Below are 18,593 nucleotides of genomic sequence, written 5' to 3' on the forward strand. Positions count from 1 at the left end.
CCGGAGACTCAGGTTCGATCCTGACTACGGGTGCTGCACTGTAAGGAGTTTGTACGTTCTCCCCGTGACCTGCGTGGGTTTTCTCCGAGATCTTCGGTTTCCTCCCCCACTCCAAAGACGTACAGGTATGTAGGTTAATTGGCTGGGTAAATGTAAAAATTGTCCCTAGTGGGTGTAGGATAGTGTTAGTGTGCGGGGATCGCTGGGCGGCACGGACTTGGTGGGCCGAAAAGGCCTGTTTCCAGCTGTATATATATATATGACTCCGGGATGGTGCGGAGGGAGCTTCACTCTACATCTAATCTGTTCCCCGGTGGGGGGGGGGGTGCAGGAAGGAGTGTTACTCTACATTTAACTGTTACTCTGGGAGAGTGCAGAGGGAGCTTCACTCGACGAGTCGTTCACGCTGCAGGGCAGTGTGGAGGGAGTGTTACTCCTCTGGATAGAGGGGAAGCTTTACTCCGCATCGAACACCCCGTGCTCCGGGACAGGGTCGAGGGAGCGTCATTCTGCATCCGCGGCGCGCCGCGAGGAGCAGAATTAGCGGCGTCACTCCGCGTTAAGCCCGCACCGTGGCACAGTGCGGAGGGAGGGTTACTCGACACCTAGCCCGCGCCGTGGGGAGAGCGTGGTGGGGGTGGGGGCAGGGTTACTCTGTTTTAAAGCCGCACTCTGGGGGAGAGCGTTGAGGTAGCACCACTCCGTATCGAAGCCGCGTCGAGGGTGGGGAGCGTGACTCCATTTTACTCCGCCCTGACGGCCCCTCCCCCCCCCCTCACAACCACCAGAAGTAGAGCACCACCACAAAGATGCACAGGCCGGTCGCGGCCACCTTGGTCACACGGGAGCGAGAGTTCAGGTCCTTCGCATCCGACTGGTACTTCTTGGACAGGCTCGACAGGTTGCTGGCTTTGGTGTTGAGGGCTGCAGGAGAGATTGGGGGGGGGTGAGGAGGGGAGAGATGGGGAGAGGGGGGGGAGAGAGGTGGAGGAGGGGAGCAGGGAGGGGAGATGGGGGGTGAGGAGGGGGGAGAGGAGAGGGGGAGGGGGAGATGGGAGCAGGGGGAGAACAGGGGAGGAGAGGAGCGAAGGGGGGAGAGGAGAGGAGGGGAGAGGAGAGGAGGGGAGAGGAGCGGGGGGGAGATGGGGGAGGAGAGAGGGGGGGAGGAGAGAGGGGGGAGAGAGGGGGGAGGAGATGGGGAGAGGGGAGTAGACGAGAGGAGAGGAGCGGGGGGGGAGAGGAGGGGAGAGGAGCGGGGAACGAGGGGGAGGAGAGAGAAGGGGAGGAGAGAGGAGGGGGGGGTGAGGGGAGGAGTGAGGGAGGAGAGGAGAGGGGAGCGGGGGGGTAGACGAGAGGAGAGGAGGGGAGAGGAGAGATGGTGGGGAGAGGAGAGGCGGAGGAGAGGGGAGATAGGGGAGGAGATGGGGGGGGACATGGGGAGAAGGCAGGACAGGTTATTGATTGTGGATGATCAGCCATGATCACGATGAATGGCGGTGCTGGCTCGAAGGGTCAAATGGCCTCCTCCTGCACCTATTTTCTATGTTTCGATGTTTCTATGTTTACTCGTTCCACAGATTCACCACCCTCTGACGTCACCGATTAACTGACCCTCTGTCCCCGAGCCATCCCTTCCTCCACACCCCGCGGCCGGGCCGAGCCAAGCCTCACCAGACAGCGCCTCGCCCCTCTGCAGGACCTCCTCAATGTTGGTCACCATGATCCTCTGCACGTCCTGCAGTTCGATGTTGACTGATCCCAGCTTCCGGCGAGACCACGAGTCACTGTAGGACTTCTTCAGCTTCTGGATGTAAGTGTCTGTGGGGCGGGAGGGGGTGGGGCACGAGGCCGTGAGTGATAGGAGCAGAATTAGGCCACTCGGCCCATCCAATGTCTACTCCGCCATTCAATCATGGGCGATCTCTCTCTCCCCCTCCTAACCCCATTCTCCTGCCTTCTCCCCATAACCTCCGACACCCGCACTAATCAAGTTGTGCAGGAAAATAACTGCAGATGCTGGTACAAATCGAAGGTATCACAAAATGGTGGAGTAACTCAGCAGGTCAGGCAGCATCTCGGGAGAGAAGGAATGGGTGACGTTTCGGGTCGAAACCCTTCTTCAGTCCGAAGAAGGGTCTCGATTGATTGTACTGTGTGCAATTTTGGAGTACCGTGTGCAGTTTTGGTCTCCAAATTTGAGGGAGGATATTCTTGCTATTGAGGGCGTGCAGCGTAGGTTCACTAGGTTAATTCCCGGAATGGCGTGACTGTCATATGTTGAAAGACAGGAGCAACTAGGTTTGTATACACTGGAGTTTAGAAGGATGAGAGGAGATCTTATCGAAAAGTATAAGATTATTAAGGGGTTGGACACGTTAGAGGCAGGAAACATGTTCCCAATGTTGGGGGAGTCCAGAACAAGGGGCCACAGTTAAGAATAAGGGGCAGGCCATTTAGAACTGAGATGAGGAAGAACTTTTTCAGTCAGAGAGTTGTGAATCTGTGGAATTCTCTGCCTCAGAAGGCAGTGGAGGCCAATTCTCTAAATGCATTCAAGAGAGAGCTAGATAGAGCTCTTAAGGATAGCGGAGTCAGGGGGTATGGGGAGAAGGCAGGAACGGGGTCCTGATTGAGAATGATCAGCCATGATCACATTGAATGGCGCTACTGGCTCAAAGGGCCGAATGGCCTCCTCCTGCACCTATTGTCTATTGTCTTTTGTCTATTGACCCAAAACGTCACCCATCCCTTCTCTCCCGAGATGCTGCCTGACCCGCTGAGTTACTCCACCATTTTGTGTCTACCCGTACTAATCAAGAATCTATCTATCTCTGCCTGAGAAATATCCACTGGCTTGGCCTCCACAGCCTTCTGTGGCAAAGAATTCCACAGATGCACCACCCACTAAAGAAATTCCTCCTCATCTCCTTCCTAATGAACCAGATTTGATAAAAGGGAACTCAAGGCAAACGAGCCATTAGGAGGTAGCGACCATAATATGATAAGTTTTAATCTACAATTTGAGAGGGAGAAGGGAAAATCGGAAGTGTCGGTATTACGGCAAAGAGGACTATGGAGGCATGAGGGAGGAGCTGGCCAAAGTTGACTGGATAGAGACCCTAGCAGGGAAGACGGTGGAACAGCAATGGCAGGTATTCCTGGGAATAATACAGAAGGTGCAGGATCAGTTCATTCCAAAGAGGAAGAAAGATTCTAAGGGGAGTAAGAGGTGACCGTGGCTGACAAGGGAAGTCAAGGACAGCATAAAAATAAAAGAGAAGAAGTATAACATAGCAAAGATAAGTGGGAAGCCAGAGGATTGGGTAACTTTTAAAAAGCAACAGAAGATAACTAAAAAGGCAATACGGGGAGAAAAGTTGAGGTGCGAGGGTAAGCTAGCCAATAATATAAAGGAGGATAGTAAAAGCTTTTTTAGTTATGTGAAGAGGAAAAAAATAGTCAAGACAAATGTGGGTCCCTTGAAGACAGAAGCAGGTGAATCTATTATGGAAACAAGGAAATGGCAGACGAGTTGAACAGGTACTTTGTATCTGTCTTCACGAAGGAAGACACAAATAATCTCCCAGATGTTCTAGTGGCCAGAGATCCTAGGGTGACGGAGGAACTGAAGGAAATGCACATTAGGCAGGAAATGGTTTTGGGTAGACTGATGGGACTGAAGGACGATAAATCCCCAGGGCCTGATGGTCTGCATCCCAGGGTACTTAAGGAGGTGGCTCTAGAAATTGTGGACGCATTGGTGATCATTTTCCAATGTTCTATAGATTCAGGATCAGTTCCTGTGGATTGGAGGATAGCAAATGTTATCCCACTTTTTAAGAAAGGAGGGAGAGAGGAAAAAATGAATTACAGATCAGTTAGTGCTTGCACTTTATTCTGTCTTAAAACTGTTACAATTTGTTTCGTTGGGTTGTTGTTGTTTAAATTAATTAAATTATTGCATCGTATGGGAGGCGCATTCCCAATCTCGTTGTACCCCTGTACAATGACAATAAAGATATATTGTATTGTATTGTATTGTGGTGGTTAAGGAATTACAGATCTGACATCAGTGGTGGGGAAGATGCTGGAGTCAATTATAAAAGACTAAATTGCGGAGCATTTGGATAACAGTAACAGGATCGTTCCGAGTCAGCATGGATTTACGAAGGGGAAATTATGCTTGACTAATCTTCTGGAATTTGTTGAGGATGTAACTAGGAAAATGGACAGGGGAGAGCCAGTAGATGTGGTGTACGTGGACTTTCAGAAAGCCTTCGACAAGGTCCCACATAAGAGATCAGTGGGCAAAATTAGAGCACATGGTATTGGGGGTAGGGTACTGACATGGATAGAAAATTGGTTGGCAGACAGGAAACAAAGAGTGGGGATAAATGGGTCCCTTTCAGAATTGCAGGAAGTGAGAGGGAGGGATAGATGTTAAACGGGTCCCCTCTGTTACCAGGCTTCTGATGGCCCTTCCATAAGCTGTCCGATTCACCTCGACCCTAGTGTGGACATTGGACTTTGTCTCTGGAACTGGTGCGCTACAATAGGCGAGGCACGGTGGCGCAGCGGTAGAGTTGCTGCCTCACAGCGCCAGAGACCCAGGGTCCATCCTGACCTCGGGTACTGTCCGTACGGAGTTTGTACGATCCCCCCCCCGAGACCTGCGTGGGATTTCTCCGGATTCCCCCCACACTCCAAAGCCTTGAAGGTTTGTGGTTTAATTGGCTTCTGTCAATTGTTCCTTGGTCGGCGTGGACTTGGTGGACCTGTTTCCACACTGTATCTCAAAATTACACTCAGCTAATGCAGAGAACTATATTCTGCACTCTATATCTTCCCCTTTGCCCCACCTATTGTACTTTGAGTTTGAACTGAACTGTTTGCGTGCTACTGTATGTTTCATTTTTTTTTTTTTTTCTATTGGAACCTAATCAGATGTACAGCACTTTGGTCAACGTGGGTTGTTTTTAAATGTGCTGTACAAATAAAATTGACTTGACTTGACTATCTATGAACGGTATATCTGAGCTGGAGCTTGAAAGAGCTCACCACCAGACTCAGGGACACCTTCTTCCCCTCTGTTATCAGCCCTTCCATAAGCTAGGTTACTGTCCGATTCACCTCTACCCCATTGTGGACATTGGACTTTGTCTCTGGAACTGGTGCGCTACAATGCTGAGAACGAGATTCTGCACTCTGTATCTTCCCCTTCTACCTATTAAACGTTTTTAGTTTTGGTTTTAGAGATACAGCGCGGAAACAGGCCCTTCGGCCCACCGAGTCTGCGCCGATCAGCGATCTTTCCACACACTAGCACTGTCCTACACACACACACACACACACACTGGGGACAATTTAGAATTTTTAACAAGGCCAATTAACCTACAGACCCGCACGTCTTTGGAGTGTGGGGGGAAACCGGAGCACCCGGAGAAAACCCACGCGGGTCACGGGGAGAACGTACAAACTCTCCACACAGACAGACAGCGCCCGAGATCAGGATGAACCCGGGTCTCTGGCTCTGTGAGGCAGCAACTCTACCGCTGCGCTACCGTGCGGCCCCTTGTCAGGCTTCTGAACGGCCCTTCCACAAGCTAGGTTACTGTGGGATTTACGCGAGGAGCAATGTTTCCCACACAGGGGGTGGTGGTTGTATAGAACGAGCTGCCAGAGGAGGTAGTTGAGGCAGGGACTTTACATTTCAAAAGACGTTTGGACAGGTCGATGGATAGGACAGGTTTAGAGGGATATGGGCCGAACTCGGGCAGGTGGAACTAGAGTAGATGGGGCATGTTGGTTGGTGTGGGCAAGTTGGGCCTAAAGGCCTGTTTCGGTGATGTTTGACTATGATTTTGTCCATCTACTCATCCCTGGCCTTCTGAAATCCCTTAGTTTAGTTTAGTTTAGAGATATGGCGCGGAAACAAGCCCTTCGGCCCACCGGGTCCGCGCCGACCAGCGATCCCCGCACACTAACACTATACTACACACATGAGGGACAATTTTACATTCAGACCAAGCCAATTAACCTACAATCCTGTACGTCTTTGGAGTGGAACACACATTGCCGCACTGGTGGGTAAGGCAAAGCAGCGCCTTTACCACCTCAGACGGCTGAGGAAATTCAGAGTGTCTCTGAGGATCCTTCAGTGCTTCTACTCTGGGGCTGTAGAGAGCATCCTGTCCGGCAACATTACAGTCTGGTTTGGGAACAGCTCTGCCCAGGACAGGATGGCCCTGCAGAGAGTAGTGCGTTCAGCAGAACGCACCATGGGAACTACACTCGTCCCCCTGCAGGACCTATACATCAGGAGGTGCAGATCCAGAGCAAGCAACATTATGGGGGACCCCTACCACCCCAGTAACGGACTGTTCCAGCTGCTACGATCAGGCAAACGCCTCCGCTGTCACGCTGTGAAAACGGAGAGGATGAGACGGAGTTTCTTCCCACAGGCCATCAGGACTGTTAACTATTATAACTCCAGGGACTAAATTTTCTTTTCCGTATTAAATTTTAATTTACATGCTGTAACTGTAATTCTTTTTTGTGCACAATCCGCAGGCATTGCCACTTTTATTTCACTGCACATCGTGTATGTGTATGTGACAAATAAACTTGACTTGACTTGACTTGGGAGGGAAACCGAAGATCTTGGAGAAAACCCAGGCGGGTCGCGGGGAGAACGTGCAAACTCCGCACAGACAGCGCCCGTAGTCGGGATGGAACCCGGGTCTCTGGCGCCGTGAGGCAGCAACTCTAACGCTGCGCCACCGGTGGGATATTACTGTTCCATGAGTGGTTGTTTTCCTCAATCCACCCCACAAATGGTTGAGCTGGGAGGTGGAGGGAGGGGGGGAAGGTGTGTCAGGAACAGGAAGGTGTGTCAGGAACGCCGGTCTTTGTATTCCCAGTGTCCCAACGCTCAAAGCCTCCTTTCCAAGGCTGCTCAGGGATCAATTAAGGCCACATCCATGGCACCTGTGGCTCCGCTCCCTAGGCCCCGTCTCCACGGCAACCACTCCCATCTCCCGGGAACTCTCCCCGTGTTTTTCCGCCCTCCCCCCCCCAGGTGGCGCAGCGGTAGAGTTGCTGCCTCTCAGCGCCGGAGACCTGGGTTCGATCCCGACTACGGGCGCTGTCCGTACGGAGTTTGTACGTCCTTCCCGTGACCTGCGTGGGTTTTCACCGAGACGGAGGTGGACACAAAATGCCGGAGTAACTCAGAGGGACAGACAGCATCTCTGGAGAGAAGGAATGGGTGACGTTTTCGGGTCTCCAGTCTGACGAAGGGTCTCGTCCCGAATCGTCACCCATTCCTAACTCTCCAGAGATGCTACCTGTCCCGCTGAGTTGCTCCAGCATCTTGTGTTGAGCTTCGGTGTAAAACAGCATCTGCAGTCCCTTGCGACACTATCCTTTAGTTCGGTTTAGTTTATTGTCACGTGTACCGAGGTAGAGTGACAAGCTTTTGTTGCGTGCCAACCAGTCAGTGGAAAGTTCTCTCCTCCACATCCCCACACACTGGCTCCACCCTGCACATCATCGGGACAATTCACAATTTTTGCCGAGGACAATTAAACTGAAAAGCTGCACGTCTTTGGAGAGTGGGATGAAACCGGAGCCAATTAACCGAAGACTCAGTCTGGACCGAGATTTGGACGGAGATGAGCAAAAACATTTTCACCCAGAGAGTTGTGAATCTGTGCAATTCACTGCCACAGAAGGCAGTGGAGGCCAATTCACTGGATGTTTTCAAGAGAGAGTTAGATTTAGCTCTAAGGAGCTAACGGAATCAAGGGGTACGGGGAGAAAGCAGGAACAGGGTACTAATTCTGGATGGTCAGCCGTGATCATATTGGATGGCGGTGCTGGCTCGAAGGGCCGAATGGCCTACTCCTGCACCTATTGTCTAGGTTTATATGTCCTTTTGATTCATTTGTGTAGGAAGGAACTGCAGAAGTTGGTTTACACCGAAGATAGACCACAAAATGCTGGAGTAACTCAGCGGGTCAGGCAGCGTCTCTGGAGAGAAGGAATGGGTGACGTTTCGGGTCGAGACCCTTCTGGGAGTCAGGGGAGGGGGAGACACGGAGATAAGGAAGTGCAAGGTGTGAAAATTACAGATCAAGTCAAGAGGGCGAAGTCAGTCTGGAGAAGGGTCTCGACCCGAAACGTCACCCATTCCTTCTCTCCAGAGATGCCGCCTGTCCCGCCGAGCTACTCCAGCTTTTTGTGTCTATCCTAGTTCCTATCCCGCCTGCAACTGGTCCAAAACGCCGCAGCGAGACTCCTGACGGGTACCTGAAAAAGGGACCACATCACCCCGATTCTGGCCACTCTCCACTGGCTCCCTGTACGGTACAGAATCAACTTCAAGCTCCTCCTATTCACGTATAAAGCCCTAAATGGACATTCCCCCCCCTACATCAAAAATCTTCTAACCCCCCTCTCTAACTCCAGGTCCCTCAGGTCAGCCGACTTGGGGCTACTGACTATCCCGCGGTCTAGGCTTAAGCTCAGGGGTGACCGCGCTTTTGCGGTTGCAGCTCCTAGACTGTGGAACAGCATCCCTCTCCCCATCAGAACTGCCCCCTCCATCGACTCCTTTAAGTCCAGGCTCAAAACCTATTTGTGCTCCCTAGCGTTTGAGGCCCTCTGAGGGGGCGCTGTGAACTGTTTATGTATGTGCTGTTATGTTTGGGTACCATTGTATGTTAGTTCTTAGTACCTGAACTGATGTACAGCACTTTGGTCAACGTGGGTTGTTTTTAAATGTGCTGTACAAATAAAATTGACTTGACTTGACTATGTTTCGATGGACCAGGCCCACCCCACCCCCCATCCCCACTCCTCTCCCGCCCAGGGAACCTGCACCCCTCCCCCCACACCCCCACCCGCAGGCACCCTCGGGTGCCGGCCTCACCGAACTCAATGAAAACGTATGGCCGTGACACGATGGCGACCTTGCGGAGGTACAGCTCGCTGAACTCGGCCTGCAGGTCCTGCAGGAATCCGTAGGCCATCCTCTTGGAGTAGTTGCCCTCGCACAAGACCAGGTAGCACACCCCTCGGTCAATCAGGTAGCTGGGAGGCACAGAAAGATCCCGTTAGCCCCCCCAAGTCTCCAAGTCTCCAACGCCGCTCGGCCACCGGCGAGGGCAGCAAAAGTGGGCCACTCGGCCCCATCAAGTCTACTCCGCCATTCAATCATGGCCGATCTAGCTCACCCTCCCATTAGGTGGAGCCACGGGCAATCTATGGACTGGCTGGGCTGGCATGGATGAGTTGGGCCGAAAGGCCTTTTTCCATGCTGTACAGCTTTGTAACTGTGATTTTCATTAGGTCACTAGACCAAGTGGATCCTGGGCCCAAACCTCTCCAGCATTGGTGCAGCACCCTCTCCCTTCCCCCTCCCCCTCCAATCCCTAGGAGATAGATTTAAACTTTAAAATGTGAATAACTTTACAAATATAACACCGATTTCAACGAAACTTCTTCCATTAGCACCAAAGGGACGACGGTGAGTAAGGTGGGCCTACAATTGTTGCATTATCGTGCACCGTTTTGACTGTAGTTCAGGAACAAACAAACAAACAAACGAGAATTTTAGTATATAGATAGATAAGTGATAGGAGCAGAATTAGGCTACTCGGCCCCATCAAGTCCACTCCGCCATTCAATCATCGCCGATCTATCTCACCCTCCCAACCCCATTCTCCTGCCTTCTCCCCATAACCCCTGACACCCGCACTGATCAATAATCTACAGTGGTGAAGGTGTGGAATTCTCTGCCTCAGAAGGCAGTGGAGGCCAGTTCGTTGGATGCTTTCAAGAGAGAGCTGGATAGAGCTCTTAAGGATAGCGGAGTGAGGGGGTATGGGGAGAAGGCAGGAACGGGGTACTGATTGAGAGTGATCAGCCATGATCGCATTGAATGGCGGTGCTGGCTCGAAGGGCTGAATGGCCTCCTCCTGCACCTATTGTCTATTGTCTATTGTATCCATCACTGCCTTAAAAATACCCAGCGACTTGGCCTCCACAGCCCTCTGTGGCAAAGAATCCCACAGATCCACCACCCTCTGGCTGAAGAAATTCCTCCTCACCTCCTTAAAAGAACTTTCTTTAATTCTGAGGCCGTGCCCTCTGGTCCTAGACTCTCCCACCAGTGGAAACATCCTCTCCACATCCACTCTATCCAGGCCGCTCACTATTCGGTAAGCTTCAATGAGGTCCCCCCTCGTCCTTCTAAACTCCTGAAGGTTCCTGATGGTCGCTGCAGGGTCTCCATGTTAATCCCCTCTTGTTGCACCTCACACACCCAGCAGAGAACCGCTAAGCCCCTCTCTCCCCCTCCACTCTCACCCCCACCACCTCTTTCTCCCTCCACTCTCTCTCTCCCTCCTCCACTCTCTCTCTCCCTCCTCCACTCCCTCTCTCCCCCACACTCACTCCCCCCTCCCCAACTTTTCACTTTCTCCTTCTCCCTCCCCACTCTGTCTCTCTATCCCACTCTCTCTCCCTCTCCCCTACTCCCTCTCCCCCACTCCCCCTTTCTCTCTCTCTCCCTTTCTTTCTCCTTCACTCTCTCTCTCTCCCCCACCACCTCTTTCCCTCTCCTCCACCACCTCTCTCCCCCACTCCCTCTCTCCTCCACCACCTCTCCCCCACTCCCTCTCTCCCCCACCACTCTCTCTCACCCGCCACTCTCTCTCCTTCACTCTTTCTCTCTCCAGTCTCACTCACCCTCCTCCATTCTCTCTCTCTCTCTCGCCCACTCCCTCCTCCCAACTTTTCTTCTTCCCTCTCCCCCACTCTCTCTCTCTCTCTCGCCCCACTCTCCCTTTCTCTCTCTCCCCCTCTCCCCATCACCACTCTGTCTCTCTCCCCCACCGCCTCTCCCCTTCACTTTCTCTCTCTCTCCCCACTCTCACTCCCCCTCTCTCTGCCCCCACACCTCTTCCCCCAACTTCCCTTCTCCTTCTATCTCCCCACTCCCTTTCACTCCACCCCACTGTCTCTTTCTCTCCCCCACTCTCTCTCCCCCTCTCCCCCACTCTCTCTCGATCTCTCCCCCACTCTCTCTCCCCCTCTCCCCCACTCTCTCTCCCCCTCTCCCCCACTCTCTCTCCCTCTCTCCCCCAACCACTCCCCCATTTTCCCACTCTCCGCCACTCTCACTCCTTTACCACTCTCCCCCCCACACTTTCTCCTTCACTCTCTCTTCCCCACTCTTTCTCTCTCTCTCTCTCCCTCCCCTGCTCTCCTCCCTCCCCTCTCTCCCTCTCCCCTAAACTCACTCTCGCTCTCTCCCTTTCTCTCTCTCCCATTCTTTCTCTCTCCCCCTCTTTCTCTCCTTCTCCCACACACACACTCTCCCTCTCCCCCACACTCACTCTCCCCCACTCTCTCCCTTTCTCTCTCTCACCTGTTCGCTCTCTCTCCTCCCGCTGCTCTCTCTCTCTCTCTCCCCCCCACACTCTTTCTCTTTCTCTCTCTCCCACTCCTCCCCCCCACCCCCACACCTCACCCTCACTTACTGGAACATGAGGGAGCCCGATTCCAGGGTGCATCGCGTGGGAGAATGTTCCGTCAGCTTCCGGAATAACTGCTTGGCCTGGTTTTGATATTCCTGCAGATTCCGCCCGGACTGTAACACAGAGTTGTGGAGTTTACCGCAATCTATAAGTTTAGTTTAGTTTAGTTTGGAGATACAGCGCGGAAACAGGCCCTTCGGCCCAACGGGTCCGTGCCGCCCAGCGATCCCCGCACACTAACACTATCCTACACCCACTAGGGACAATGTTTACATTTACCAAGCCGATTAACCTACAAACCCGCACGTCTTTGGAGTGTGGGAGGAAACCGAAGATCTCAGAACAAAACCCACGCGGGTCATAGAAACATAGAATATAGGTGCAGGAGTAGGCCATTCGGCCCTTCGAGCCTGCACCGCCATTCAATATGATCATCCAACTCAGTATCCCGTACCTGCCTTCTCCCCATACCCCCTGATCCCTTTAGCCACAAGGGCCACATCTAACTCCCTCTTAAATATAGCCGATGAACTGGCCTCAACTAACTTCTGTGGCAGAGAATTCCACAGACTCACCACTCTCTGTGTGAAAAAAAACTTTCTCATCTCGGTCCTAAAAGACTTCCCCCTTATCCTTAAACTGTGACCCCTTGTTCTGGACTCCCCCAACATCGGGAACAATCTTCCTGCATCTAGCCTCTCCAACCCCTTAAGAATTTTGTAAGTTTCTATAAGATGCCCCCTCAATCTTCTAAAGGGTCACGGGGAGAACGTGCAAACTCCACACAGACAGCACCCGTGGTCGGGATGGAACCCGGGTCTCTGGTGCTGTGAGGCAGCAACTCTACCGCTGCGCGTGGAGGTCACGTCAGTGGATATTTTGTACGGCAGAGATAGATATATTCTTGATTAATATGGGTGTCAGGGGTTATGGGGAGAAGGCAGGAGAGTGGGGTTGGGAGGGAGAGATAGAATGAGAGATTGAATGGCGGAGTAGACTTGATGGGCCGAATGGCCTAATTCTGCTCCTATCAATTATGACCTTATGAAAATCACAGTTATAAAGCTGTGCAGCGTGGGAAAAGGCCCTTCGGCCCAACTCACCCGTGCCAGCCCAGCTAATCCATATATTGCCCAAGGCTCTCCCTAATGGTCTTGAGTTTGGTATGATTTTTTGGTATTATCTAATCCAATTGGACTGCATGCAAAACCCATTTCATCCCAAAGCACATGACTATAATAATAATAATAATAATAAACTTAAAACTAAACCAGCCCGTGTTTGGCCCACTTTTCTTCAAAACCTTTCCTGTCCACGTACTTCTCAAAGTTCGCAGGTTGAGTCGGAAGTAATGAAGTCTTTATTTCGAGAGGGCTAGAGTATAAGAAAACAGAGATGTAATGCTGAGGCTCGATGAGGCGCTGGTCAGGCCACATTTGGAGGTATTGTGAGCTGTTTTGGGCCCCGTATCTGAGGAAGGATGTGCTGGCTCTGGAGAGGGCCCAGAGGAGGTTTACGAGAATGATCCCAGCAATGAGTGGGTTAACATACAGTGAGCGTTTGTCAGCACTGGGCCTGTACTCGCTGGAGTTTAGAAGGATGAGAGGGGGACCTCATTGAAGCTTACCGAATAGTGAAAGGCCTGGATAGAGTGGATGTGGAGAGGATGTTTCCACTAGTGGGAGAGTCCAGGACCAGAGGGCACAGCCTCAGAATTAAAGGACGTATCTTTAGAAAGGTTCCTACCCTACATACTGGGAGTGATTTACAATTTGGAGTGTGGGAGGAAACCGGAGCACCTGGGGAAAACACACACAGGTCACGGGGAGAGCGTACAAACTCCGTACAGACAGCACCCGTAGTCAGGATCGAAGCCAGGTCTCTGGCTAACTTTGCATTTGACTTCCTTACTTCCGACTCAACCTGCGAACTTTGAGAAGTACGTGGATAGGAAAGGTTTTGAGCAAAAGTGGGCCAAAGGCAGGATGGTTTAGTTTTAAGTTTATTATTATTATAGTCATGTGCTTTGGGATGAAAAGGGATTTAGCGCTGCACCACCCCAAACAGTGGTCTAGTCTCTCAGGCACAAGCTCGCAAGAGCACAGGTTCGACGCCTTAGAGCAGGGAATTGTGGACGGCAGCCCAGACCATCACACAAACCAACCTCCCCTCCATCGACTCCATCCACACCTCATGCTGCCTCGGCAAGGCCAGCAGCATAATCAAGGACCAGTCTCAACCCGGCCACTCCCTCTTCACCCCTCTCCCATCGGGCAAGAGGTACAGAAGTGTAAAAACGCACACCTCCAGATTCAGGGACAGTTTCTTCCCAGCTGTTATCAGGCAACTGAACCATCCCACCACAACCAGACAGCAGTCCTAAAACGTACAGGTTTGTAGGTTAATTGGCTTTGATATCAATGTAAAATCATCCCGAGGTTGTATAGGATAGTGTTAGTGTGCGGGGATTGCTGGTCAGTGCGGATTCGGTGGGCCGAAGGGCCTGTTTCTGTGCCTTTCTGTCATGGGCCTCCTCCAGTGCCATAGTGAGGCCCACCGGAAATTGGAGGAACAGCACCTCATATTTCGCCTGGGCAGCTTGCAGCCCAGTGGTATGAACATTGACTTCTCCAACTTTAGATAGTTCCTCTGTCCCTCTCTTCCCCTCCCGTTCCCAGTTCTCCCTCTGTCTTCCTGTCTCCACCTAAATCCTTCCTTTGTCCCGCCCCCCTGACATCAGTCTGAAGAAGGGGTCTCGACCCGAAACGTCGCCCATTCCTTCTCTCCCGAGATGCTGCCTGACCCGCTGAGTTACTCCAGCATTTTGTGAATAAATACCTTCGATTTGTACCAGCATCTGCAGTTATTTTCTTATACTACCTGTTTCTGTGCGGTATCTCTAAACTAAACTAATCCTGAACTGCTATCTACTTCCTTGGTGACCCTCGGACTATCTTTGAATGGACTTTGCTGGCTTTACCTCGCACTAAACTTTATTCCCTTATCAAGTATCTATACAATGTAAATGGCTCGATTTTAATCGTGCGTTGTCTTTCCGCTGGCAGGTTAGCGCGCAACGAAAGCTTTTCACTGCACCCCGGTACACGTGACAATAAAGTAAACTCAACTAAACTAAAGGATGTAGAGGAGGGAACTACAGATGCTGGTTTACACCAGAGATAGACACAAAATGCTGGAGTAACTCAGCGGGACAGGCAGCATCTCTGGAGAGAAGGAATGGGTGACGTTTCGGTTCGAGACCCTTCTTCAGACTCTTTTCACTGCAGCTAATTTAGTTTGGTTTAGAGATACAGCGCAGAAACAGGCCCTTATGCCCACCATGTCCGCGCCGACCAGCGATCCCTGTGCAATAACACTACACCCGCTATGGCCAATTAACCTACAAACCTGCACGTCTTTGGAGTGTGGGAGGAAACCGAAGATCTCGGAGAAAACCCACGCAGGTCACGGGGAGAACGTGCAAACTCCGTACAGGCGGCGCCCGTGGTCGGGATGGAACCCAGGTCTCCGGCGCTGCATTCGCTGCGAGCCGGCAACTCTACCGCTGCGCCACCGTGACCGCCCACATCTTTAGTTTAGAGATACAGCGCGGAAACAGGCCCTTCGGCCCACCGAGTCCGCGCCGACCAGCGATCCCCGCGCACTAAAGGTAGACATTAAATGCTGGAGTAACTCAGCACGAAGGGCGGCACGGTAGCGCAGCGGTAGAGTTGCTGCTTTACAGCGAATGCAGCGCCGGAGACTCAGGTTCGATCCTGACTACGGGTGCTGCACTGTAAGGAGTTTGTACGTTCTTCCCGTGACCTGCGTGGGTTTTCTCCGAGATCTTCGGTTTCCTCCCACACTCCAAAGACGTACAGGTTTGTAGGTTAATTGGCTGGGTAAATGTAAAAATTGTCCCTAGTGGGTGTAGGATAGTGTTAATGTACGGGGATCGCTGGGCGGCACGGACTTGGAGGGCCGAAAAGGCCTGTTTCCGGCTGTATATATATGATATGATGATATGATATGATAAACCTCCCGCACTGCCACAGTACACACTTCAGGGACAGGGAGCTACGTCATGCACCGGTGGTTAATTATCACTTCATTCAATCTGTTGTTGTGCACTGTGTACTAACTAGGCTGTTATTACAGGTCACACAATCAGTTCCCTCCCCAAGTCTTTGTTTGCTGTGGAGTTAATATTTCATCGGAGATGGGCACAAAAGGCTGGAGTAACTCAGCGTGTCAGGCAGCGTCTCTGGAGATCAGAGGTGCGACGCTGATGCTCGATAAGGCGCTGGTCAGGCCGTATTTGGAGCACTGTGAGCAAATCTGTTCTCCGTATCTGAGGGAAGGACGTGCTGGCTCTGGAGAGGGCCCAGAGGAGGTTTACAGGAACGATCCCAGGAATGAGTGGGTTAGCATACAATGGGCCTTTGTCAGCACTGGGCCTGTACTCGCTGGAGTTTGGAAGGGACCTCATTGAAACTTACAGAATAATGAAAGGCCTGGATAGTGTGGACGTGGAGAGGATGTTTCCACTGGTGGGAGAGTCTCGGACCAGAGGGTACAGCCTCAGAATTAAAGGGCGTTCTTTTAGGAAGGAGACGAGGAGGAACGTCTTAAGTCAGAAGGTGGTGAATCTGTGGTGAACTCATTGCCACAGCGGGCTGTTTAGAGTTTAGAGATTAGAGATACAGCGCGGAAACAGGCCCTTCGGCCCACCGAGTCCGTGCCGACCAGCGATCCCCGCACACTAACACTATCCTACACCCACTAGGGACAATGTTGACATTTACCCAGTCAATTAACCTACAAACCTGCACGTCTTTGGAGTGCGGGAGGAAACCGAAGATCTCGGAGAAAACCCACGCAGGTCACGGGGAGAACGTACAAACTCCGTACAGACGGCGCCCGTAGTCAGGATCGAACCCGAGTCTCCGGCGCTGCATTCGCTGTAAGGCAGCAACTCTACCGCTGCGCCACCGTGTGTGATAGGACGGTGTGGAGGGAGGGAGCTTCATTCACTCAGTCTATATTCTCTGCTGTTCCTCTATCATTTAAACAAAAATCTTTGCCACAGACAGCTGTGGAGGCCAAGTCAGTGGATATTTTTTAAGGCAGAGGTGGATAGATTCTTGATTAGTGCGGGTGTCAGGGGTTATGGGGAGAAGGCAGGAGACTGGGGTGTGGAGGGAGTGATAGATCAGCCATGATTGGATGGCGGGGTAGACTTGATGGGCCGAATGGCCTAATTCTGCTCCTATCAACTATGAACTTCCACCGAGGGCAGGTTTACTGCGGCCAATTAACTTGCATGCAATGGTGGCACCTCGCAGTGCCCTCCCCACACTCACTCTCCTCTCCTCCCACCACCCCCTCCCTTCCTCTCTACACTCCTCCCCCTCTCCCTCCCCACACCCTCCCTCCATCCTCTCTCTCTCCACCTCCCCCTCCCTCCCTCCCTCCCTCCCTTACGCCCTCCTTTTCTCTCTGCACTCCTCCCTCCCTCCCTCCCTCCCCACGCCCTCTCTCTCCACCTCCCCTCCCTCTCTCTCCACCTCCCCTCCCTCCCTCAATCCTTCCTCATTGCATTCGCACCCCGGGGGTTATTGCACCCCATGCATGGGAGCCCAGCTGCCCATGGGGTCTCAAGGGTGCAGTTGAGTGCATTACCCCGTTGCATGCATCTGCAAGGGGGGTTACATATATTACCCCGTTGTATGCATCTGCAAGGGGTTACATGCATTACATTAGCACAAGGGGGGGGGGGGTTACATATATTACCCCGTTCCATGCATCTACAAGGCAGTTACATATATTACCATATTGCATGCATCGACCAGGGGGTCACATGCACCTACAAGGGGGTCACATGCATTACCCCGTTGCATGCATCGACAAGGGGTCAAATGCATCAACCCGTTGCATGCATCTACAAGGGGTCACATGCATTACCCCGTTGCATGCATCGACAAGGGGGTCACATGCATTACCCCGTTGCATGCATCTGCAAGGGGGTTTACATATATTACCCCATTGCATGCATCGACCAGGGGGTCACATGCATCTACAGGGAGGTCAAATGCATTACCCCGTTGCCTGCATCTGCAAAGGGGTTAAATATATTACCCCCATTGCATGCATCTGCAAGGGGGTCACATGCATGACCCCGTTGCATGCATCTGCATGGGGGTTAAATATATTACCCCGTTGCATGCATCGACCAGAGGGTCACGCATTGCACTAGCCCCCCACCCCCTGGGTACATGGGACAGAGGCTGTGCCCTGCTCTGCCCCCCTCTATACCTGTTCGTTCTCTTGCATTGATGCTGCCAGGGGTAATCCGTCCGCCACCCGGGCGATCATGGTCATGAGGATCATGTTTGCAGCGGCCGCCCGGATCCATGCAGCGACTGACGTGGCTCATCCCCGGGCTGGCTCGCACCTTAAAGGGGCGGGTCGGCCAAACACTCCCTCTTAAAGGCGCACGCCCCTGGGACACTGTCACATACACACAAACACACACACTGACACACACACCCATGCATAGCCTCAGACACACTCACACACACACTGCCACACTCACACACACACACTGCCACACTCACACACACACTGCCACACTCACACACACACACACACACTGCCACACACACACACTCACACACACACAAACACACACACACACACACACTCACACTCACACACTCACTCTTACACTCACACACACACACTCACACACACACCCATGCATAGCCTCAGACACACTCACACACACTCACACACCACACACACTCACACACACACTCACACACACACCCATGCATAGCCTCAGACACACTCACACACACTCACACACACTCACACTCACACACTCACTCTTACACTCACACACACTCACACACACACCCATGCATAGCCTCAGACACACACACACTCACACATACACACACCACACACACTCACACACACACTCACACACTCACACACACACACACACACACACCAACAGACACATAGACTCAGACACTCACACACACA

The 18,593-nt window shown here is 52.3% G+C and overlaps 1 protein-coding gene across 1 annotated transcript; it reads right to left on the reverse strand.

The window, feature by feature from the left end:
* Nucleotides 1–248: 248 nt before the first annotated feature.
* Nucleotides 249–17,989, reverse strand: LOC144602738 (vesicle-trafficking protein SEC22b-B-like). The gene is made up of 5 exons (XM_078415877.1): nucleotides 17,859–17,989; nucleotides 11,547–11,656; nucleotides 8,933–9,093; nucleotides 1,672–1,818; nucleotides 249–924 (listed from the first exon to the last, which is right to left on the reverse strand). The coding sequence occupies exons 1-5, from the start codon at nucleotides 17,931–17,933 to the stop codon at nucleotides 776–778; spliced, it is 642 nt and encodes a 213-aa protein (XP_078272003.1). The 5' UTR covers nucleotides 17,934–17,989; the 3' UTR covers nucleotides 249–775.
* Between the last annotated feature and the right edge of the window lie 604 nt (nucleotides 17,990–18,593).

This window comes from Rhinoraja longicauda, chromosome 19, assembly GCF_053455715.1.
Source record: "Rhinoraja longicauda isolate Sanriku21f chromosome 19, sRhiLon1.1, whole genome shotgun sequence".
In the NCBI taxonomy this organism is placed as follows: domain Eukaryota; kingdom Metazoa; phylum Chordata; class Chondrichthyes; order Rajiformes; family Arhynchobatidae; genus Rhinoraja; species Rhinoraja longicauda.